At 35.7% G+C, this 26,792-nt stretch overlaps 1 protein-coding gene across 2 annotated transcripts in view; it reads left to right on the top strand.

The window, feature by feature from the left end:
* Window positions 1–2,319: 2,319 nt before the first annotated feature.
* Window positions 2,320–26,792, top strand: part of LOC127976453 (potassium voltage-gated channel subfamily H member 1-like) — a 46,538-nt gene continuing 22,065 nt past the window's right edge. The window contains exons 1-8 of one of the 2 annotated variants that reach the window (XM_052580879.1): window positions 2,320–2,480; window positions 3,452–3,478; window positions 6,271–6,394; window positions 8,108–8,214; window positions 8,427–8,555; window positions 8,635–8,753; window positions 9,943–10,335; window positions 18,357–18,786. In XM_052580879.1, the coding sequence (XP_052436839.1) occupies window positions 2,408–2,480; window positions 3,452–3,478; window positions 6,271–6,394; window positions 8,108–8,214; window positions 8,427–8,555; window positions 8,635–8,753; window positions 9,943–10,335; window positions 18,357–18,786 (1,402 nt within the window). In that variant the 5' untranslated portion in view covers window positions 2,320–2,407. The remainder of the gene's footprint in view (window positions 2,481–3,451; window positions 3,479–6,270; window positions 6,395–8,107; window positions 8,215–8,426; window positions 8,556–8,634; window positions 8,754–9,942; window positions 10,336–18,356; window positions 18,787–26,792) is intronic. The other variant, XM_052580880.1, reaches the window with a different exon arrangement.

Raw genomic sequence — 26,792 nt, 5'->3', positions numbered from 1 at the left:
AGCCTAATTTGAATCCAGAAAGCAATACTGGCTAACAGCTAGCTGATCAAAATGGTTCTCAAGACTTGTTTACGCAAACGGGGCCTGGTTTTATGTCTTAGGATGATATAACATGTTTTCTTGACTGTTGTCCTGAGCGACACTACAATTTGTGCACTACAGATTGTGCAATTACTTTTCAAAGCAAATAAAGTTTAGGTTCTACTTAGACCTCAACACACACACACACACATATATATAAATATATATATATATTTATACACACATACAGTATATATATATATATATATATATATATATATATATATATATATATATAGAGTGCAATATGTAATCTGATAATCACTATACAATAATTTAAACTGAACTGAAAATTTGTTTATTTGATCTCAAATGAGTTCTGACTGAATTACCGTGCCAATTATCCAAGTGCCAAGTGAAGGCAAATTATACTTAACCAGTTTTTCTTGCTGTGTGTGTTTGGAGGTTCAGGAGTGCAGATCTTGAATCTGATTAGATATGATTAAAGATGCTGAGAAAGATGAAAGTCATTAAGATTTCAGAAAATTTACAGCTTCTCTGATTGATAAGATTAACATCTCACCCTGAGGCAAGAAGATAACTAATTTGTGTAACATTGCACATGCATCTAGAGCTCAAAATGACTGACATCAGAATGAGATGATTGATGATTGAGATGTTAATATATATCTGGCTGGGGTTAGGCCATGAACATTGTCATGTTTATATAAACGAAATAATATAAAACCAAAGTTCAGTTTTCTGGCTGCAGTGACAATCGAGTGGCTGAGTGGTAAAGGTCAATGACTTCCTGTGTGGACTTGTTTGCCGGTGGTCTATGGATCAAAAGGTCAAATCTCAAAATGCTTCCTAAGGCTATACTGAAAATCAGTCAAAAGCAGTCAGAAACTTCCAAAAAATTATGAGCACTATGCAAGTTAGTTATGGTTCAAATATGATTGTGAATATGATTTATAAATAAAAAAAGTATCAAAATATTTTTTGGTATTTTTATTTTTGCTGGTGACTGCAGCAAGGTGCAAGTTAGTATATCTGTTAAGCCTTATTGTGGAGCCTAAGAGTATGAATATTTTGTCTCAGAATGTAAACTAAGTGTAATATAAATCTTGTTATTAAGATTATAATTATATGACAAGCTGTTAAATTCATCAGTTGGAACAAATTATGTATTTAACAACATAATAATATGATTCTATAAAAGTCATTTAAATTAAAGAATTTGATTTCATGAGATGAAATGTCTCCATTTTTTTTTATTACAAGTTTTTTTTTTTTTTTTTTTTTTTTTTGGTGCTGTTGTTACTATGGGAGTTTTACATCAACCATAAAAGCAGCGCTGTACCTGAAGAGTCTCTACAGTTGGTGGATTTTGGGATGGTGAGTATAGGCCCCAGACCTCACATTCATAGTGTGCGATGGGGTCTATAACAGGTTTGATTATTTATAGCCATATTCTGGTAAGGGGGTCTCAGTTTTGATAAATAATGCCCTTTGTGCCATGTCTCTGAAGACATCCACAGCCTTGTTGACGTTTTCAGTGGTGCTGCTGATACTAATACACAGGTAGTTTTGAGTATGTTCTAGGGACTTGTTATAGCTTGAAGCTATATTTGTAGTCTTGGTCGCTAGGTCTTTCTTGTAATATCATTATATTTATGTTTTTAAGGTTAATGACCAAACCCATGTCATGCAGGATCCCAATTTGCTGCAGTTTTTCTTTTTTCTTTTTTTGGGTGACATCACCAAGATCTGCAGACAGCACTTGACTGCAGAATAAAATCTATATAAATTGTATTTATTTATTTATTTATTTTGACAAGGCGCTGAATTTAATTGAAGAAAAAAATTAAAATCTGCTCCCAAAATATATACATACACATACTGTATTTCTAAACATTTAGAGAACTAATTTTTCTCAGTGGCAACTTGCATCTGTTTGGTTACCCACAGCCTTCAAAACATCTTCTTCTATGTTCAGCAGAAAAAAAATCTATTATTAGGCTACAGTTTTGAAATAACTTGAGGGTGATTAAATGATAACAGACGAAAAGTGTTGCAAAAAATAGTACATCCACCGGCAGATGGCGTCAAGATACTGGAATTGATAACGTATAATAAAAGACGAATCAGCGCCATCTATTGATTTACAGAAGAACACCTGCTGCCTCACACGAGTCGATAGATGGCGCTGATTCGCCAGTTGAAGCCGATGGTGGAGTCTCAATGGGGTGGAGGAGAGGAGAGCCCTGGGTCCACACATCACTGGATGCGACAGCGGCATGTGGACGGCAGACACACCGGAGACCTGTGTGGGTACTTTATGCTGACCGGTCCGGCCTCTCACAGGAGCGCATGACCCGCCGTGATGGCCGGGGGACGCAGAGGACTAGTGGCCCCACAAAACACTTTTCTGGAAAATATTGTCCGACGGTCTAACGGTAAGACGCACCACCACATGCACAGCAGCGCACAGACAGAAAGAGTACCAGCGGTAGTGTCGCAGATAAAAGAAAGAAAGAAAAACTTTTGGCTACATAAGTAAAAGACTTAGAAGAAACCTTTGTAGCACAATATAAATAACTACACAAACTAGAAAGTTAAAGGTGTCTTTTCAGGCGGGGGAACAAACGTTATGCAGGTGTATTCTGTAGTGAATGTCTTACAATAGAATATAGTCGTTATTTCTTATTTAATTTGACAAAAATAAAATAAAATTAAACGTTATATTAACAGTTCTAAAAGTACAATTCTTTTCTAGATTAAAAAAATCTAAGCTATATATAGACTAATTTATTTACATAATGAATAATAATTTTTTTATATTAAGCTATAGTAATTAGGCCTATAAAATACTTAATAAAGAGAAGCCTAATGGGCTGCAGGAACACCAAAATGTTGTTCTGTATTCTCTGCGTGGCAGCTGCTCCTTCCCAAATGGGTTGTTCCCATACATCCTTCCATCAGCATGTTTTGTGGGATAGAGAACAACTTTAGGTTAAATGAATATTTAATAGCAATTAATATTTAAGAGTGCTGAAACGTTGAAAACTGTCAGACTGTGTTCCTGCACCCTCTGTAGGTCTTTAAAATAGAATCCAAGATATTCCAAGATAATTCATTTGGTTTCGTTGGCCATTTAAAACTAATCGAACATCAGGAGTCCACATCTGCTCAGTGCACACCACCTCTACACTGAACCCCAGTAGAGAGATCTCTAAGCTTTAAGAAAAATGTACTTTTTCATTAAAGTAGGACTTCTATTAATGTCTGAAAACACTGATATCTGTATGACCTGCTTGGTCAAATATGGGTTAACTGGCGTCTTGGAGAAAAACATGAGGATAAATTCCTCTTCCTCTATGGTGTTTGTGTATTATTTAACTCTTTTTCTGTTTTCTTTAACTTCCAGTTTGGACATTATCACATAGACACACAGGTATAAACCTCACTGAGCAGAACACTCGTGCTTTAAACCTCTTCCATCCCTCCATTATCTCTCCCCCTCTCTTTCTCTATCTTTTTCTTTCCTTCCCTCACCCTCTCTCTCTCTCTCTCTCTCTCTCTCTCTCTCTCTCTTTTTTTCTTTCTAGTTCCCTTTCGACATTAAATATTGTTCTATAACAATTTTTGTTAATTTACAAATGGATAGTCTGAATTTAACAAAAAGTTTGATTTAACAGTGCTGTTGATATTTCAAAACTGCTTAGTTATGGTGAAAATAACCATGCAGAGGTTGCTTCCTGGTCCTCATTCAGCGCTGACAGCACTTGCTGTAAAATAACAAATGTTGGCATGGAACGTTTATCCTCCATAGTGGTGCGTGTGTGTCCACATGTGTGTGTGTGTGTGTGTTTATTTCAGTGTGTTGAGTGAACTTCCAGTGTTTTTGCTCAGTAGAGGAGAAATGTGCTCTGTGGCAAATCCACTACCATGCTTTTAAATCAATTGATATCATAGATCTGAGTTTCCCTTCACTTCTGATTCTGATGCTGCCTTTCCACATGTGCTCATCTCCCATTTACCCTCCACAAGCATTAGCCATAGAAAGATGAAATGTCTGTCTGTGTTTAAATCATATGTGCAGTCAAAGTGAAAAATGTTGCCATTCATGTTATTATGTCTGAATGAGGTGAAGGACATATTTTATAATGAAAAACAAAATATATCATATCTTATTTTATTCTATGTTAGATCTAAACTCGTTTTAATGTTGACATGCAGTAGGGATCAAAAGTCTGGGATTTAAAATCAAATTTTAACCTTGAAATAAACAGTACTTTTAACAGGAAATGTAAACAAATGTGGTAAGGTAAAATTAATATGAAATTTTTCAAAGTAAACAAATCGGTGACATAAATCATTCAAAATCCTTCATTTTATGAACCCTACTGTAAATATGTAAATAAAGGCTGTGAGATGGATGAAAGTCATGATGCTGTTTACGGTTTGCATATTACATAAGGGCAACGCTTATATAAAGGCAATTTCTTGCTGTTAAATACCGGAGAGAGATCTTCACTGTCCCTCATTTGTGACAGACTACAGTTTCTAATTCTTTTATATTGGATTACAGGTTGTATAGTGTTACCGTGAGCTTGCTCAAGCTTTGAGATATACTTTGTTAAAAGTGCTACTGGCTTACTCAGCAGCCGCTAAATCACTACTGTCAGCTAATCAGCCTGATAGCCTGCTTAACACGCTAGCCACTAACACACTAACATTGAAAGACATCAGACGAAAGGTTAAAGCAAGGTTACAGAGATGGAGCCCATTACAGATGACCCTGGCACAGAGAGTTTGCAACACAGGCTTTTGGAGAATACCGTACTCACAGGAGTAAAAGTTCTGGTATAATTGATAATGGCTGTGATAACTCCAGAACAACACAAACTCACTCTGTCTGCAAAGACTCCTATGCATTAAGACAATGAAAGCTTTAATGAGAGATGTAGCATGAATATAGGTGTCAGGTTGTGTGTTTTAGTAGTTCTAACAGTATTATGGGTAATAAAGAAGTTAATTTTTTCAGTCAGAATTTTGGTGCTATAGGAATAGACATGCATCTTTCAAAAGTTTGGGGTTTCTAAGATTTTTTAATTGTTTTTTCTTTTGCTTGTCAATACTGCATTTATTTGATTAAATATACAAGACCAAGTAATATTGTGAAATAATATACAATTAAAAAAATTATACTTTTTCGTTTTGATTTGTTTCTGAGATGGCAAAGCTAAATTATCAGCAGCCAGTAATCCAGTCTTCAGTGTCACATTATGAAACTGAACATGTTTTTTCAGAGATGCTAATATCTGCTGATTTGGTGCTCAAGAAACATTTTTTCAAATATTGCTTAATATTTTTGTGGAAACTGTCAAACCTTTTTCAGGATTCTATGATGAATAAAAAGTTCAAAAGTACAGCATTTATTTGAAATAGAAATCTTTTGTAACATTTTGTACCAGTCTTTTTTGCAACGTTTTTCAATTAAACGTGTTCTTGCTGAATAAAAGTATTTTTAAATTATTTATAACCCCAAACTTTTGAACAGTAGTAGCCAAAAAACAGGAATGGGATTCATGTGTATGACCAACCACAGATGTTTATTGTGGTGGGATATATAGGGCAAGATTTAAAAAAATTGATGTAACAGTGGTAGTTTAAGCTTATATTGTTCACTTGCTTAAGTGTCTAAAAAAAACTTTAAAAGATCTGATACTACAACCCTGCATACTACAACCCGCAAACACAAACCCATGCACCACGACTCCCATTAGTTACAGTAAAGCCAGTCAATTATATTTAATCCAGTGTTATGTCAATTTTTTTATGCAATATGGATCACAACAGTCTGTGGGTGGTTTGAGGGCTGTATGAGGCTGAGACTACCAGATATATGTTTCTTTCTGTTCACTTTAACAAATTTGTTTATCTGGACAAAAAGGGTGCCAGAAGGAACATTTAGAGATAAACGTATTTTAGTGTGAATGGGGTTGTACGGTAATGTGAGAGTATAATGTGAAACTACTGTGCATTACCATCTTGGCCTCAGACCAGTAAAAGTGTTGTCATAAACATGTCAGATCAGTGGCTTTCGGCTGCGTGACAGTGTCCACCCATCCTGCCTCATGTGACATTACCATGGCGACCGACCTCTAGTTTTCTTACCGTTGACCTTGTGCCTGGTTCCTCTCACCTGCTTCCTCCCCATACCCTCCTGTGCTCTTTCCACAGACACAAACTTTGTGCTGGGAAATGCCCAGATCGTAGACTGGCCCATCGTTTACAGTAATGATGGCTTTTGTAAGCTGTCCGGCTACCACCGTGCTGAGGTCATGCAGAAAAGCAGCACGTGCAGGTATCAGACTTCATGCAGAGCTGGTTTCATGTACTAGTTTTTATTTCCCATCATATTGATCATATTTTATTTTTTTTATATAAAAGAGAGGATGGCAGAGAGAGAACAGCATATTCTTGTAGAAAGATGCTTGAATTCAGTGGTCACAGTATTTTAAGGTCCCTATTAACAAACCATTAACGACAGATTTTGCCTCAATAAACTACTAATTTCCTGCTTGTTAATAGATAGTAAGGTAGTTGTTAAGTTTAGGTATTGGGTAGGATTAGGGATGTAGAATATGGCCATGCTGAATATGTGCTTTATATGTACTTATAAACAGCTAATATGTTAATAATAGACATGCTAATAAGAAACTTTTTAATAATGAGAATTGTGAGAAATTTAACATTTGCAGTATTAAATACCGTATTAGATAACATAATATACACGATAGTACAATATTGTTTGTAAGGAAGTATGACCACAATACAACCTAGTATATGTACAGTGCAATATTATATTACAATATGTAATACAATATAGTTCAGCATATAATACTACACTACACACTATGTAGAGTAGAATATGGGAAAGTAACAGTGCCAAATAAGTAAATAATATTTTTCAGTAAATATATATATATATTTAAAATATATGAATACTTTTATTTAGTAGGATGCATTAAATAGATCAAAAGTGACAGAGAAGACAATTATAATGATTATTTGACACTGAAAATTGCTGCTGAAAATCCAGCGTTTCCATCACAGAAATAAATAACATTTTTAAATATATTAAAATAGAAAGCACTTTAAATTGTAATAATATTTCTCAATATTTCCGTATTAACTGTAATTTGGGTAAAATAAATACAACCTAAATACAACCTACAGTCTAATTCCAAAACATAAAAAATGTACCGACTGCAACTTTTTTAGTGTGCTGTATGTAGCAGAATAAACATATATATATATATATATAGATATAGATATATATAGCTGGTACAGTTAATGTTCAAAATAGAGTTGTAGGGGTGACAGTGGCTGTCTTCTGTGTGGTTAGTTGTTGAGCCAGCCAGCTTTGTACTCTTACTTTTCCTTGATATGCCAAACACAAGATAGGCTCATTAACGTTACTGCTCCAGATGTCTCTAAGAGAAAGAGTCTCCCGAATGTATCATTCCTCCCTCTCTGCCTCTCTCATTATAGTAAAGCAAAGTTGGACTAGTTTTCAGTAAACTTTTGATTTTATCTGCTCATCATGAATCAAAATATCCACTAAGCAAAATACATATTAATGTTATGACAATTTAACTACACTCAGGTTGTTCTGATTTTCAACCCATTTGATTTACTTTCTTCTGTGAAACACAAAGGGAGAAATTTAGCATGGTATTTTTTTTTCATTCAGGGAAAGTGAATGGTGCCTGGGGCCTGCGAATATGTTGTCCATGTTGTCATATATGACCTTTTATCATGGCACTTTTTTGTCACTTTTGGAATTTGTCAGCCCCTGGTCTCTTGTATTTTATTCAAAAGAGCAGCATCAGCATTCTACTACACTGCTCCTTTTGTGTTCTACAGAAAATAAAAAAGTCAAATGGAATTAGAATGATAAGAGTAAATGATGACAGAATGTTATTTTTAGTAAACTTTTAGAATAAAGTCAAGTGAAATTCTGATTGAAAACTGTCTGCTTCTGACTGTTTTTTACATTTCTTTTTTGTCACAGCTTCATGTACGGAGAGCTCACAGATAAGGACACAAGCGAGAAAGTTCGACTGACTTTCGAGAACTATGAGATGAATTCGTTTGAGATCTTGATGTACAAGAAAAACAGTGAGCATTGCAAACAAACACACACAGATGCACACAAAACTGGGAGCAGGAACACAGCAGTCCTAGAGCATAAATTTGTTATGCTAATATATTAATGAATATGCATAAATGTGTAAAACAGAGACAAGACAGTTTTTTTCTTCAATAGAAAGATTAGATTTATTTTTCTTCAATAGAAGATAGATTTACGGTGTGTGGTTGTGTTTTTCCAGGAATGCCGGTTTGGTTTTTTGTGAAAATAGCACCTATACGAAATGAACAGGAGAAGGTTGTGCTCTTCCTGTGTACATTTAGTGACATTACAGCATTCAAACAACCAATTGAAGATGACTCCTCCAAAGGTACATGTTGTTCAGATGTATTTCATAACCATTTATGCATTTGAGAGGAATGTTAACACCAGGTTATATCTGTGTTCAGGATGGGGGAAGTTTGCTCGTCTGACCAGGGCTCTGACCAGCAGTAGAGGGGTCTTGCAACAACTGCAGCCCACCGTACATAAAGGAGAGAATGTACATAAACACTCGCGCCTTGCAGAGGTACGTCTCAGTGTGTGCGTCAGACTAATACATTTCATTTTATGCCTGTGAGGGATTCTGGTGTGTACCATCATGTGTTTGCATCCATTCGTGTCAAAGATCAAACTAACACTTGGAAGGCTATCCTCTTGCACTGTGTGTTTCCAGTCCTCCTGCAGGGAGATTAAGAAGATATATAGAGCATTTTTTGAATAGTTTATAAACCAGGGTCAGGAATTTAACAGGACTTTGGGACAAAAGTGCCACCAAATGTGAAGAAAAGACCTAGGCATTTAAATGTGGGGGCCAGAAATGCCTCATAATGAATTCATCATCTGTAACATATGATATATATATTTTTACATTCTGTACTAGGCCTAGCTCATTATTCCTAATGCCACATAAAAGCTTTCATGCAATGGAGCTACCAGATTAGTTTTGTATTAGATATTTAATCCATGGTGGCAGTAGACAATAAATAACTATATAATATGATATGACCAATATTAACTTACTACTGTATATAATCTGCTCAAGATAGTCATTTGCAATAAATAAGTAAATTATAAATATATATATTCATGCCATTTTGCATGATTCTGAATACTTTGTTCTGTTTGGCCAATCATGACATTCAGCTTAGAAATATTTCTGAATATATATATATATATAATTTGTTTTATTATTATTATATTTAAATTAAATTTTTACTTGTTTAATGGTTATTTTAAATGTATTTAAAATTTTTATATGAAGCAAGTTAATATACTGATATGCATTAATTTAAATAAAATAAAAAAATTAAGGGAATTTTTTATGTGGTATCGACCTAAAACTAAGGTAAAAAATAAATAAATGAAAATTTTTATTTAACACAATATTATTTTTACTGCTAGATAAGTAAAACAGTTTTTAAGGTAATGTCTCCATTCATTCTTCAATAATATATAATGTGAACATATGTTTATTCTGGGATGGTTGATCCAAAATGTCCATTAAAAATACATTTTAGTTGGATGACTGAATATCTGCTATCTAGATGACTAAATATCTTTATCTATTAAACAGATGAGATGAGATGTTTATCAGGATGTGATTTTTCTTCGAGGCGAGTCTCCTGTAAGCCGAGACAGGTCATTGCTCTTCCTCTCCATTTAGATAAACGACCATCCATCTGCTGCCTCTCTCTCTCTGTCTCTCTCTTACACAGGTTCTCCAGCTGGGCTCTGACATCCTGCCCCAGTACAAACAAGAGACCCCCAAGACCCCCCCTCACATCATCCTGCACTACTGTGCCTTTAAGACCACATGGGACTGGGTCATCCTCATTCTCACCTTCTACACCGCCATCATGGTCCCATACAACGTCTCATTCAAAACCAAGCAGAACAACGTCACCTGGCTGGTTGTGGACAGCATTGTGGACGTGATCTTTTTGGTAGATATTGTACTAAATTTCCACACCACGTTCGTGGGCCCGGCCGGTGAAGTGATATCAGACCCGAAACTGATTCGCATGAATTACATGAAAACCTGGTTTGTGATTGACCTGTTGTCCTGTCTGCCTTATGATGTCATCAACGCCTTTGAGAACGTGGATGAGGTCAGTACAAAACACTGATTTATTCTCATACACACACACACATCTGTTATGTCGGCTCATTGCTTTTGCTCTGGTTTTCCATTATAGTTAAGTTTATTACTTGTTTTTCACAGTGTTTAAAGCAAGGAGATATGTATATATAGAACATGTTTAAAAAGCAGCAGACTGCAATAATTCAGACAGTGTAGCATGCATTTTATGTAAGATGTGCCAAGTTAAAGGGATAGTTCACCTTTAAAAATAAAAATGACCCCATGATTTACTCACCCTCAAGCAATCCTAGTTGTATATGACTTTCTTCTTTGAGATGAATAAAATTAGAGTTATATTAAAAAAAAATGTCCTGGCTCTTCCTAGCTTTGTAATGGCAGTGAATGGGGTTTACGATTTAGAAATCCAATAAAATGCAAAAAATTGCTCCATACGGGTCCTGGGGGATGGGGGTAATAATTGTATTAGTTGGCGTCGATAGCCCGGTGTCTCAAGTTCCAATCCTGACCCCCTCTCTCTCCCCCACATCACTTCCTGTCACTCACTACACTGTCATATCTAAATAAAAAACAAACAAAAAAAAAACTCAGATTGTATTGGTCTGAAAAAAAAGCAATATACACCTAGGATTACTTTTTAGAAGGGTGGGTAAATCACTGGGTAATTAAAATTTTTGGGTGAATAATCCCTTTTAGGAGTTTGCGAGTGAACAGAAAGATTCTTTTTTAGATATTACCAATATAGTCAAGGTGAAATTTGACACCAAGTGTACTATAATTACAGTATAATTGTAAAAATAATGACTGTCTGCAGACAGGTTTTTCACTTTCTGCCATTGGTCAGGCAAGCAAATAATCCCTGCTACAAATATGTACAATATGTTTTTGTGGGCCGACCTGGAAGTCAGGAATAGGATTTTTTCCACTGGATTTAGAAATTTAAGGAAAGTTCTGTGACTAACTAAAGTGTATTATTCTTACACATCCTGTTCATAAGGGTTATCTTCTTTACAATTAACAGATGTAAAAAGCTTTAGTATAAACAAACCACAATTTAAATCTACTAGTTGGATCAGTTTTTCTCTGTAGCCACATCTAGCCTTTTACACATATTTCTGATGTATTTTATCTCAGAATTAAACAAGGAAATATCTTGATCTTGCATAAACTACAGACCTTATTTCAGGCATTTAAAAAACGACACACATGACCATTAAATTTATTGCATTGTTCGCTGTAAGACTTCTTCGGATTCTGTGTAGCATCTACTCTGACTCTAACTATTCTAGTGGCAGTTATCCAGCAAGTCTGATCTCAGATCAGTGTCATAAAGTAAATCTCTGGAGAGATTCTGAATCAGTTTATCTGCCTTGGTCTACGCTGATTTTGGAGGAAATTGGTGCAGTTAAGCTGAATGCATTTAAATTTGATAAAACTAGGCTGTGAGTACTACACACTTAGTGTATGGGGACCTGAATTATCAGATCAGACAAAATATTTTACAATAAACAAACTCACAAGGGTAAGGGGAAGTGGACATTTTTTTTTCCCATGCAGGCCTGGAAACAGACATGAATATTGCCTTTAAGAAAGAAAGAACTGAAGAAAAGCTTTGCACTACCCTGCTGGCTCTCATTACAGAGATAACCTAGCTAGCATTGATGTAACAACTCAATAGTCTAGGAGAGATCTTAATAAGTTGCTACCTAGGGTCTGCTCGTAACTATCTTCAGATTTAATTTTAAATGCAACAAGGGGAAGCACAGCAAAGAATTAACAAAACTAAATCAAAACTACACACTTTGTGATGAGACTTTTTTCATATTTACCTCAAAACATCTGTTCGGAATAGCTATTAAACCTTGCGTTTCTTTCCAAGTGATGGTATAACGGCCCTGCAACATTAAACTGATCATTTGTCTGAGAGCTTTGTCTGAGAGATAGTGTTTGAGCTTGTAATGGAGCAAATCTTTGGTGCTAATTAATATTGATCGGGACGTGAGAGAGTTGAAGCACGCAAACCCTTTCATTGATCTTGGGCTAAGAGTTCATTTCCACGCTATCATATTTACAGTTTGAATTTTTATGTAAAGCATTTGATGTGCTTTTGGGTAGAAGTATTTGAGCACCTCACTTTGGTTCTCTGTTTCTGTCTCTTGTGCTCGCTGGATATGGGTGATTGTATGGTAAATTTGGGAACTGAATCGATGGTGTGTGATTCTCTGTGCTGGTGAGGTTGGAATCGGTGTACTGGATGATGCTATTGCTCTGGATCAATCTGTGACCGTATAACAATTTCAACTTGAACTGTCTTTCCGCATTTAATTGAACTCACAATCAATTTCTGCCACTGCACAGAGGATGAGCATAATCTCTCTGCCCTATGTTAACTGCTGTCACACCTGCATTCCACAGCTTTCCAAAATGATTTGTGCTTAAAGGGACAGTTAACCTGAAAATGAAAAATGGGTCATCATTTACTCAAATTTAAAGTTGGCACGAAATGAAAATTCACAATTTAATTCATTGAATTTTTCTAAATACATCTTATGTTTCAGTTTAAAGTGGTCATTGAATGCATAATTAACTTTTACAGGTTTGAACTGAAACCTGTACACAATGACGTAACATGCAGCGAAACGAAACTGTGAACAGACCTGTTTTTGACAAGGTATAAAAGTGTGTTGTTTTACACTATAATTGAGAAACTTTTACCAAAGTATGTTATAGACTTTTCGTTAAGACCCAAAAGAATACCAACTTGTGTAAAATGGGCATCTGTGCATTTTTTAAAATTAATTAATTAATTAATTTTTGAACTCACAATGTTTAATCAAAATGGCATAACTGGATCTTCCAGTGATCCACCAGTTCTCTCTTGTGATATATGCAGGTCTTCTCTAATCATTTGGGCTGTCTTCATTGGTCTGGATACATTGAAAAAAAGGCGTTTTCATTTTAAAGCCGTGCTGTCAGTCTCTGTGTTATATGACATGCAAGAAAAAATAAAAAATTTTGCGCATTGATTTACTAATTTGTTACCTCGATGTACTAAAATGTGTACATGATTACTATTTGGTTCCCTCGATTTGCTAAATAGTGCACACAATTTACTACTTCATTCTCTTGATTTATAAATTGTGTGCATGATTTAGCAAATCAAGGGAACTAATTAGTACATCGTGTGCACTATTTATAAATCGAGGGAATGAAATAGTAAATAGTGCACACAATTTAGCCTACTATTTTTTTCCTCCATGCCATGTGCGGGGCTACTGTCACCGGTTTTGAATACTTCTGTTTTCACAGTCACTACAAACAGCATTTTCAAATTTATTCATCTGGGAAAGCATCTTCAAAAAGCTAGGACAAAAATGCCATCTCAGTGTGGACAAAAGTGCCAAAATGTAGAGAAAAGTATGTGTTTTCTAATGTAGCCAAGCTAAGTCTGCTTAAACCTCACCCCTGAAAGCTCACAATTATCTGCTCACATTTTATTTTATTTTAATAATTCATTACACTTGGATGTACTGTATGCCATCATATAGAAGAAAATATCTGTTACTTCTCTTCAGAACTTAGAAATGAATGAAGAAAAAACTTATTTTGTCTATACAATGAAATTGAATGGGGTCAGTGTTGTTTTGGACCACACTGACTCACATTTTATGGATAAAAACAGGTGAAATATTATTTAAATAATCTGAAAAGGAAGTCGTACAGGTTTGGAATGATATGAGGATGAATAATTAATGACTGAATTTTCATTTTGAGGCAAGCTATCACTTTAAATATATATATATATATATATATATATATATATATATATATATATATATAGCTGTGATTCTTTGTAAAACAGACATATGGACGCACACACTTAAACTCGCACACTCTCGAGTTACAAATGAATTTGATACCAGCACATTCACCCACTCAGACGCTCTTCCCTCCTACTTCCACTGTGTTGCATGCACACACACACACAAGCACATATGCAGGATCCGAGCTTTCATCTTGCCCTCGGGCATATGGCTTTTCAGAGGGGCTGTCAGCACCAGTTTACCGTGATCAGCTACATCAAGCTCATCAGATCTGTCTGTGCACGCTGCCGGGCTTTGAGCTCAGCAGAACCAGCCCACAAAACAGAGCACCACCATAAATAACGCCATCCTTAGAGAGTTATGCAACACAAGGCAAATTAGATCCTGAGGTGACGACTTTCTGATGGAGAATAATGCACTCTGTTTGGTGTTAGCTTTCTGATTGATTTGGATTTGAAACAGAGGACGAAACGGCTGGTAAACTTAAGTTCACACTGAGGTTTGTTTACATTAGGAAGCCAGTGCAGCTTTTGAATGTATTTTCTTTGGTGGAAAACTATTTGCAAACAGAAGAAATGGCTAGATTTCATTTTGCACTGCTCAAACTACACTATACATAGAATGAAAAATTGGGATTATGCAATCCTCCTGATGTGTCCACAAATCGTAATATTGACCTGACCTGTGTTCAGGTGGTTAGAATAAAATAGAAGCATTGGACAATTTTATTTTAGCTTAAATTTCCAGTTTTCATTACCAGATAAGGGTGTTTAGGGTGTTAGAATAAGAAAATTAAATGAAATAAATGTACATTAGGTTCTAACTGATCTATACTAATAAAAGCTTTGGGGTTGGTACAAATTTTAGTTTGTTTTGTTTTTGAAAGAAATCTCATGCTAACCAATGCTGTATTTGTTTGATTAAAAATGCAGTAATAAGAGTAATATTGTGGGTTTTTTTTTCTACAATAAAAAAAAAAAACACTTTCTATATCAATGTATTTTTAAATGTAATTTATTCCTGTGATGGCAAAACTGAATTTTCAGTAGTCATTACTCCAATCTTCAGTGTTACATAATCCAGAAATCATGCTCAAAAACATTTATGCTGCTTTTTGTTTGGAAACCATCATACATTTTTAAGGATTCTTTGAAGAAAAGAAAGTTAAAAAGAACACCCTTTAATTGAAATAGAATATTTTTGTAGCAATATAAAACTGCTTGTGACTGTTGATCAATTTAAAGGGTTAGTTCAGCCAAAAACAAAAATTATGTCATTTATGAACGAGTCAATCTTTCATTCATTATCTGGCTCACTAAACTGATATCACTAAATTGATATCACTAAACTGCAGTGAATTCTCTCACAACAGACGCAGAAGAGAAGACAATGCTGAATAAAGTCGTAGTTTTTGCTATTTTTGGACCAAAATTGTATTTTCAATGCTTCAAAATTTTTTAACTGACCCTCTGATGTCACATGGACTACTTTGATGATGTTTTTCTTACCTTTCTGGACATGGACAGTATACCATACACACAGCTTCAATGGAGGGACTGAGAGCTCTCTGACTAAATCTAAAATATCTTAAACTGTGTTCCGAAGATAAACAGAGGTCTTACGGGTTTGGAACTACATGAGTTTGAGTCATTAATGACATAATTAAGATTTTTGCCTGAACTAACCCTTTAATGCATCCTGGTTCTTTCTAAATAAAAAGATACATTTTACTGAACCTAAACGTTTGAATGGATTTTAGTGTTCTTATGCTGCCACAGGGAATGGTGGGAGATGTGGTTTTGCCACACAAGCCTGTCACCTCATAAAATGCCTCTAATGAACAGTATTGTCTACCAAGATTCATCACAATCTTATTATGAATATTATCAGTGAGTCTTCCATCATAATTAACGCCCCCCCAACGCTTGAAGAAAATCCACAGCTTCTCATTGGTAATTAATGAGTGTTCATCTCATACATTATTATACCAAAATAACCTAAAGGCAGCATTAGTGCTTTGCAGATTGTTGTATGCAGAAATTGCTTGAATGGGAAATGTGAATCTATGTTTAGGTTAAAAATGCTGCAAACTAACACACTATGGGCCCTATTTTAACGATCTAACTGCAAAGTGTAAAGCACACGGTGCAGGTACACTCAGGGCATGTCCAAATCCACTCATACATATATGTATATATATATATTTTTTTATTTTTTTTTGGTTTTGAGCTGGTCTATGGCGCAGTCTATTTTCAGCTCCATAAAATAGCATTGTGCCAGCAATGCGCCTGAACACACCTCTTTTTAAGACCAACACACCCATGGGCAAACAAATGGGCGCAAATGCATTTGCTAATTAAACGACATGGCGCTGGACGGGAAAATGCAAACAGCGCCGGACTGAAACTAGCAAAAACACTTGCGCTGCGCCTTGTGTTGCATTGCGCCGGGTGTATTATAGGGCCCTATGGCATACTGTCTTCCTATACATACTCAAAAGTGCACACATTTCCATCAGCAAATGACACACAGGACATACTTTCAGTGAATAGAGCATGCAAAAGTGGAATGCAACCAATATTTCTTTCTCTCAAAGGACAAACATGAGGACCAAGCATATACATGAACACACACACACACACACACACACCTCTGTTCCATCATCTGGGACATGTGCATATTTTTATGGCCTACAGGGAGAACTGTGTGGTTTTTAATAATCGAAATCCTCAGGTGTTTCATTTCAAAACTTTCGTTTGCATAATTATCTAATGTTACATAAACCCCGTCTGATTTCACAGAGACATCTGTCATCGTTTCGCACTGCCTTTGCAGCAGAGGCTTGATTATTAATGTCTGCGATGCCTATGATCTCACTAACAGTCCAGGCTCTGCTTTTTCACTCTTGATTCAAAGCGCCATGCTTTTGTTTGCATTGACTGTTCGCGTATTCTTCTGTTGACCATTGTCACTCTCTTTTTTTTGTTTGTTTGTTTTTTCTCCTCATCCCTCTTTCTTTTTGCATGTCCCTTGCACTGCCTGTGTTTGTTGTGGGCGAATGAAGAACTGGAATCATCGAGCTGTCACTCAAGTAGGCCTTTCATCTCAAAACTCGGCATTTGATTGATATGCTGTGCCTCAGGGCATCAATCAGACATTGATGTAGACCAAAAGCAGTATTAGACCATAGTCTATTATTTCATGTTTCGAATCAAATCAGTCAACAGAATTTTTATAATGAATTTTTGTCATTTAAATGTTTGCTTGGTGTGTATTGAACTGTATTGTATGTGTGTGTGGTGTCAGTGTTTGTAACTCTGTGGATGTGCTGATAGGGTGTTTAAATGAATATTTAATATCCATGGACACAGACTTACTGTAGTATCAAAAGCAGCAGCACAAATACTATCCAAAATGCATTTTATTATTTTAATATAGCAAAATGCCTAAAACGAAAGAACCTCATTTATGTTTCAGTGTCTGTTCGAAGAGAACTGTTGACATCACTGGAAGAGATGTAATTTGTATTTGTAATATCTACCCAAATAAACCCTGGATAAATCCCTGATCTGAAAATACACACATATAGGGTTCCAGGGTGATTTTGGCTTCAATATTTAAAACAGGCATTATACATATTTAATGTTATCGTTGTGGCCATTTCCCTAAAGCAAGTCTCCACTGTACTATTGATGTCCTTGTGTGTGAAAGCTGTTTTATTCATGAACATGCACTCATAGTTCACCAAATAAGGAATATATAATATATAAAGCAACAATTCACCCAAATGTCATAACTAAGTCATCACTACAACTAGAAGTGGTTCAACTCCTCTTCTGTTTCTCAGAATAATGATCGCAGAAAGTCTGGTGGCAAGAAATAATAGGGAAAAACCATGCTTTGACATCACAGAAGTGCACTTTCAGAAAAAGATTGTACTTTTGCATATATTCCAGTGTGTTTGTTCTGGTGCTCAGGTGCTGTTTCAGCTCTCTGTATTGTTGATTTCAGAGGGTTGGCTTGGCAGACGCCTGCATGTATTTATAAATGCAGAGAATCTGTGCTAAGAGAGACAATGCATTTTATTTAGACTCAAGAAAACGTGTCGGTAGAAATGCTTCGGCCTATAATGTTTATATTTGATGGATGGATGAAAACATATTTTGCAGTATGTTTAATTCTCTCTGTCTCTCTGTCTCTTCCTCAGGGTATCAGTAGCTTGTTTAGTTCACTGAAGGTGGTTCGTCTGTTGCGTCTGGGCCGGGTGGCTCGCAAACTAGATCACTACATCGAGTATGGTGCGGCTGTTTTGGTTCTGCTGGTTTGCGTGTTTGGGCTGGCCGCCCACTGGCTGGCCTGCATCTGGTATAGCATTGGAGACTATGAAGTCATAGACGAGGAACGTAACAGAGTACGGCCGGAGAGCTGGCTTTATATGCTGGGTGAGACAATCGGGACACCCTATCGCTTCAACGTCAGCGGGACGGGAAGATGGGAAGGTGGACCTACGAAAGATTCAGTCTACATCACGTCTCTATACTTCACCATGACCAGCCTGACCAGTATTGGATTTGGAAACATCGCTCCAACCACAGATGGGGAGAAGATCTTCGCTGTGGCCATGATGATGATTGGATGTGAGTTGAAAAGCTTTATTTACTTCTTTATAAACACGTGCATGAAAAAATACATCTGTTTATCATTTGAGAAAAGCTAGTGCAGTTCAGCTAGCAAATTCAGGGCTCAGCAATAATGATGACCCTATATATAGATTTATAGCATTGCAAATGTAAACGTGGTTTTCTCTGTCATTTGGGTGCAAAATCCAATTTTTTTACTTTTTTCTAGTTTTCTAACTGGTTAACATAGAAAAAGGTTTTAGCTACAGAATGTACTTTGGTCAAAAATCACCTTACCATAATATTTTCCAGTGTGAAATGATCCGTTTCTGACCATATTACCCCCTCAATTGTGTTTTGATTCATTTGTGACCATTTATGCTGACTGAGACAGCTACATTTCATTTGGTTCTGAACAGTGATTTGTTACGAAGGCAGATGAGCGAAATAATGGAGCGTTGACTCTAGAGATGATGCCTGCAGGGTCATCCACGGCGGGGCTCTCGCAGATCACACTGCCATTGAGCTGTGATTCACCACTCAGAGGAAAATGAGTCAGTTCCATTATATGTGCTGCTATTAAACATGACCAGCTGCCAGAACGCTGTTATTTATATGGTGAAACTCCCTCATGAGAGGCTTATTTTCAGAGTAAACATACATAGCTGTTTTCTGGGCAAACAATCATACAGTGCAGAACATCAATAGGTTCAGAGGTGGGTTCTAGAATTTATGTGAGAATTTGTTACACAATATAATAGGCAAAACAATGTAAATCAATTAACTAAACCTTTTTAATGCAGGAAAAGGCTGTTTTGTCACAAGAAAGGGAAAAAAATTACTTGAGTAGGATAATTGTTTTAGATAATTCATTGTACATGCTCATTTCTTGTATATTTCCATTACTTTCATCATTATCAAACTACATATATAGCTCACCTGTAAAAACACTTATATTTAAATGTAATTTTTATCAAATCTAAAAATGAATATCCATTTTTCATACTATACAGTATAATGTTCTGATTCACTTTTAATAAACAACTGATTTCAGTTTTTTGTGCATAATGCATTGTTTATTGATACTAATTGATGACTAATGGAAGCTTATTTTAAAGTGTTATCAATTATTAAGATACAATATTATGGAATTACATATAGATGGAATAATAATTAGAAAAAGCCAGACTGGGAAAATTGTTAAAATATGTTGATGACTCGGTTCGCACTGAACATTTCTGTTCAATCATATATTTTCTGTAATTATAATGTGCAGATGGCCGCAGGGAACTCAAAACACATAAATACATAAAGAAAAAAAAAGAATTTAAATATTCAGCATGTACTAGCAATGACGCTCACAGACATTTTTTTTTCAAACTGTTTCTTGTAGCTCAAGTCACGTTGCATTACATAATAATCTGTAAGTTGTGTTTTATGCTTATTTAACAACAGTTAATGAAAATGTTCAACTGACATATCATTGTAGTCTGTTCACAAAAGCTTCAAGGTGATGTGAACTTACAGGCTTTTGTTTCACAAGTGCATTTCAGAGTTCTGAATCGTGCTGATGTTTCATCATGTTTATAGTGACAGTTTAAATCAGCGCCGAGTGTAAACACTTGATTTGAGCAGCGTTTGCATCATTCTCAAGGGCTTTATTCCACAGTCTAGAGAAGTTGTGAGAGAAATTGGTCTCTTCTTTTGAAACAAACCCAGAAGTGCAGATGCTGATTTCATGGCTTGCTCTGGGAACAGGGCTGGCAGCAGGTGCTGGAATGCCTGTTCTGTTGCCATGGCAAACGCTAACTTGGGGCACGAGTTTAACGACTGATAGAAAATATAAATCCGACTGAGACAGACTAACAGGTAGAAACATACATGCCTGGCTTGTTTTCTTCACATATACCTTTCTGCAGCTCGCCTGTGTGCATGTGCCGATGTACACGTGCAGAGGTCTTTGAGTCGGTGACAAACATAAAGCAGCTTTCATCTTTCCCCTGCAGGAGTTTTTGTCAGCTAATGACTTCATACATATTAGATATGCGTTTATGAGGCATGCATACGCAAATTCATCGCAACTCTGTGAAATATGCGTGTTTTGCCTTGTTTGATTGATAGCTTAACTTCCTCTCTTTGTTTTCAGATTAATTCCCTCTAGATGCATTAATTCTTCTCACGTGTTTTTACTGCATGTGCACAGGTTGTGATGTCACAGAGGGGTGGAGCCTCAGCTTGTGAATATTGATAAGGTTATAGCTTATAGTTTAAAATTAGGTTTTAAGTTGTGATTTATATATTGAATGATTTCTGGTTGAATCTTGATTTGAACTATTGGAGTAGTCTTTGAAAAGCAAACATCAGGTTTTCGGAAATTTTCTTTCCCATCAAAAATAGGGCACTACCCTTAATAAGGTCTGTTAAGCAACTGTCTGAACAACTTGTAATAAAACAGCTACAGTTTGCTTTTTCTAGGTAACATTTAGGTGCAGATAAATCTGAAATAGTCAGCACTACACTTATAAACCAGCATACAGCAAATTAGTTACAGCAAATACTGCCACAGCTGTTCTCCATAAAACTCAAAGACAATAGCTTACAGACTAGAATCTCATTTAGTTAACACAGACAGCTTTAAACAAAACTCAGAGATTTTGAGAGTAACAATTTACATCAATACATTTCATTTACACAAGTACTGCAGTATTGTTGCGAATTTGACAAATAAAGCTTTTAACTTAAAAAACGTTAAACGTTGATGTTTTCAGAAAGGGACACTGACTGTAGTTTGAGCAGGCAGATGAAATAGTGTTGTGCTGTTTTAAGAGATGATAAATATATCCTGAAATTAAATAGAATAAACATATATGTTTAATGCCCCTGATACTCTGACACCGTCAGCATCAGAGTAACCTGAACGTGTCAGCCAGAAATGGGAAGCTAAAACGCACTGTTCTTTATTGCCTAAGTGGTTGTGAGCCTGTTTTCCAGTAGATTTGGTGCTTAATCAATTTACCTTGGCCAAATTCCCCGGCATCCTAACCTTTCAGCTGACATTGATACAGATTTACAGTGTTTGCAAACGTTGAGCAGAAAGAGCTTTCGCTCACCCTACCGTCACATGGCCCTTTGTAGGCAATGATGCAAGTTCAATTGGAAGCAGAGATGCCAAGATATGAAATATTCTGTCACATGTTTCTGTAATGGAGCCACAGGGAATCTTTTGACAAGGACTCGTTTCATCTTATCAGATACACTTTCTTTCGCTTTTTCCCTCTTTTTTCTCTCTCTTTTACCTCTTCCTGATTTATAGACATCATCAAGGAACAAACACAGATAAAAGACACACATACACCCTCAACACTTAACTAATCTCAATAATAGTGACAACAACCACTGTTTATTAAATAGTGTGTGTGTATATATATATATATATATATATATATATATATATATATATATATATATATATATATATATATATATATATATATATATATATATATATACACTGTATATATATATATATACAGTGTATATATATATATATATATATATATATATATATATATATATATATATATACTGGAATAGTAATGAAATATATGATATATGTGTATTTGATTTCTATACTTAGTTGAGCATCTATTATGCGAGGAGACACAGAGCTGTGGCTCTTATTTATGAGTGCGGTACCTAATGAGGATAATTGGTGCTTCTGAACAAACAGATTAAATGATGCTATCAGTCATGGCAATGGATGAGTTAGTAATGGCTGATTAGAAGGCAAAAGAGATCTGAATTTCTAGGGGTCAAAATTAGGACGGAATTGTTGGGTTGCAATTGTGAGATGTTTTCTTTTGAAGAATAATTACGATGACTAGATAATTACATTTCAATGACTGATGAACAGATTAATATTAAAAGCTGAATTTCAGGGGTTTAATTACTTTTATAACATGTAAAGTACACTCTAAGAAAAGTCTGTGATGTTCTGTGTTAAAATGAATTAATTTTCCACAGGTGTTTAACCTGTATTTTGAATAAGGCTTTGAAATGTGATGTGTTTTGAATTAAAGGAAAAATCTGTAAATTTAAGGGTCCTCTACACGATAACATTTATAGAATCTCAATTACATGACAATGGTGTTTTGAAACCTATGACAATACCGTTACCTGCTAACAATACTGTTATTAAAAAATAAAAAATAAAAAATAAAAATGCTAATTTGTGAAAACGGTGATGTCATGCACATGCATAGGCCAATTACATGTTTGTGTAGTGTATTTTACATTGTTACATCACCAACTACTGGCCAACTTCACCAAGTCGCTTTAGTGGATCTGTGTGAACAATCATTCATCGTTCTGACAACATTGTTGTCTGTACGCCAAAAAAACATTAGGCATCTATTTCTGCATTTTGTACTTTATTTTAAATTTAAGTTTTAAGTTTGAAAATGTCCCTCTGACTCACATAATTTTCAGCACTCAAAATGTAAGTGAAAGTGCTGATGTAATAATATTTGCATACTCTATTCAGAATAATTTCCATATAGATTTGTGATTGGTCTTTTATATGATCTGTTTTGATCCATTTATTCATCTATAGCAGACTTTATATTGCTAAAAACAGTGTCAAATTAGTGTAGATGACTGTGTGCAGCTGACTGAAAGTATGACGTGTGCTGGATGCAGCATTTCACTAAAACCTCAACTTTAACAATCTTTAACACTATTCTATTTCTGCCTCTCAAACACTGGTGTTTCCTTTGTTCATTTGAATGATCATGTGTTTTACATTCTAAAATATGATTTACTTGAATATAACTTTTTTTGTTATTTTCAGTAGTAAGTTTCACTATTTGAACTCATCTGAAACAATGCTTTAAACTGTATTGGCAAAGCAAAGGGGTGATAAAAAGAAAGAGAGGGAGGGATGAAGGGAAGAGCCCAAGTATTATGCTGGCAGTACAATTAATCACCTGCTCTAATCAAATTACACTAACACAGGCTTATCTCCTCCACCCCATGTTTTTCTTTGCTCTACTGCTCATTCTCTCTCTCCATCTCTGGCAGCAGCCCAACTCAAGCAGACGGTGTGATGTGCGTGTCTTTTACCCAAACAGTGTTGTGAATGTGTCTCGTCATCAAGACAATTGCTGCAGCACTTTTCTGTTGAACGGAGCAGGTGTACAATCATCAGATCTACAAAACTTTGTGAAAAATGTATACAGTACGTTTCCACTAATGAGTCCTGCTTTACAGTACCAGCTCAAGAAAGTCCCCTTGGGGTTTAGTGCTGGTTTTTGCTCCTCTTCTAATGACTTGAACTTGCATGTTTTAAACAGAGCACACAGAAAGAACATGTTGTTTGGTGGATTTAAGGCTATATATCCTATATGAACCCAAGTAAGATTAATGTGGTTCTCTGCCACTGTTTCCACTCTAAATCACATGCTCGATATGCCGTTTCCTTGTTTGAGTTGTTGTGTACTTCAGGAGGAACAGAATAACCCGAATGTATCTATTTTTAGAAAAGATGTTAAATTCATGAAACCTCGGCTTTAGCTGTGCTAAGGAGAGCAGTAAATGAGAGTGTGAAAGAGAGAAACACAGGGTGGATGGAGGAATTTCAGTGTGTCAGTCACAGAGTTTTAGTGAGCAATTTAGTGTCCAGTAACATATTCAGTCACATTTTTCTCTGACAAAAATGGCTACTTTTAAGGGTTATGTAGAAAAGTGACTTGAGATTGGCAAAAGATAATAAACGGTAAAAATTCCCTTCTCACTGTAAATCTTAAAATCTAAAACCTTTTTTTATTACTTTGTACTGCTCTCTGAGGTCCACTTACAAGGTCATCAAGATATTTACATAAAAAACAGCTATTTTCTGCGTTTTAACCCTCATCAGAACGCTCTGTTTGCATGGGCCAGGTGGACTGTAGACTCTGAAGTAAATGCCCACTGCTATTATTGGCTTACTGTTGTGACATTTTGACAGTTTCATCCTTCATTGATGGATGCAGCTGTGATTTCGGTTAAAAGGCATAACTACAACTAAACCATCTGTAATAAAAGACAATAGTGACCAAGTTATGAAAAGTTACTCACACTTGTGTGTTGTCACATTGGATCCAAAATAGTCAACACAGCATCATCTTTTAGTTTCAATCTTTTTGTCATTAAAAATAAAGTTCATCCACTTTTTCTTAATGTTGGGATTAGAAGGAAGACAATGCAAAGACTGTTTTTCCACAACTTGGCACTGCACGCCATCTGGCTGTCTTTGGTGTCATCTGTCGTTCGATTTATGCATATACCTGTGCGTTTGCCTCTCTTGTTATTTATACTATGTGTGCAAATCGGTAGGCGGGGCTAAACAGGCAGCGATGTAGAAGCAGGCGTTGATCTTCTTCTTCTTCTGTGTTTAGCCACACTATTATGTAAAAAAGCTCTGAATACTGAAACTTACAGGATGTTTTTTTATGGTAAAATTACTTCTTATATATCAAAATATCAAGGGAATGTTGATTTCCCAGTTCATGAGCCCTTTAAAGGGATGCTTCGTGAAATAATAAAAATTCTGTCATCATTTAGTCACCCCTCACATTGTTCCAAAAACCATGAAGCACAAAAGGAATTTGTATAGCCTGAACATTCCTTTCATAATAATGAAATTGAATAAAGACTGGGGCTGTCAAAATGTAAAATAACCAAACCATAAAAGTTTGGTAAAAAGTCCAAATGTAATTCATTATTGACTTACAGAAGTAGCCATGTCTAATTTGTGATTGAAACATTTGTTTGAGTCAAATTGTCTCAATGATTTGGTTGTTTCAGTTAAAAACAGATTTGAACTGATCTGGTTCTCAACAATGGTCTGATTCCATTGATGTGAATGTTTTTGTTATCAAAGCTCTGTTACGGTTTCAGAAGACTTCAGCACTTGAAAACATTCAGTATAATTTAATCATGTGATATGAGCTAGAGATCAGATCATTATTGTCAAGAGCTGCCGAGACAATCCGTGCAATCTCAAAGAACAAACTAATGACACATTAAAGAAATACTTACACTCACTCTCTCTGTCACACTTACATGATTAAAGAGTGTACATCAGCTGTGTTAATGTGAGGGGAGGGTGTGTAATCAGCTGCCTGGCTCACTTATTTGTTCATTTGTTAATGAACATACGCCCGCCTCTGTAATGAAAAACAGATCTGTGTGTGTTTGATTCGACGGGACAGTTTATGTTGAACCGTGAAAGCAGTTAAAGTTTGTTGGGTGACCTCACACATTGATACATCTGGACGTGTCTGTGTCCTATGTGTGGTGTCAGAGCATCTAGGATGTGTGTCTGTGTGTGTGTGCATGTGTTCAGTTGGACAGTCTCTGTCAGCTCTGTTCCGTGTTCTTGTCACCCTGGAGCCAAATCTGTCCCCAGATCAGCAAAGACTGTCACACTGCATAACCGTACATCAACACCATCTCACACACAAGACTCTTACACTCTAATAATAATGGCTGGGGTCCCAGAAAACTGCAGCAGATGACAAACACTGAGAAGATTGATCTTTTTTTTTTTACATTGGCATCTGGAAGTGTGCATGAACTTTAAATGACAGTGTTATTTAAAATGTTATTTAAAGATATAAATGAAAGAGATTATTCGTTTGCTCAAATTTAAGCATTAAAAAAATATATAAAAAATAACAGTATACAGGTTTGGAAAAACATGAGGGTGTGTACATGTTGACAGAACTGTCAGATGACAGTTTATTTTAGGTGAACTATCCCTTTAATACAGTATATCTGGGAAAGGGCAATGTTTCTTGTGTTTATGAGACAGACATGAATGTAGAGTAACGTCAGCTAAAATTTTTATCTGAAGGTATTTAGGAGGGTATTCTCTCTCTATGTCACACACACACACACCTAGAGTCCATACATGTGTAATTAGATTTCCTCCTGTGTGAAAAGACGTTACAGGCCGGCTAAATCAGATTAAAAGAGACAGTCAC

Source organism: Carassius gibelio, chromosome B17 (genome assembly GCF_023724105.1).
Source record: "Carassius gibelio isolate Cgi1373 ecotype wild population from Czech Republic chromosome B17, carGib1.2-hapl.c, whole genome shotgun sequence".
Classification (NCBI taxonomy): Eukaryota; Metazoa; Chordata; class Actinopteri; order Cypriniformes; family Cyprinidae; genus Carassius; species Carassius gibelio.
This window is presented reverse-complemented; position numbering and strand designations above follow the sequence as displayed.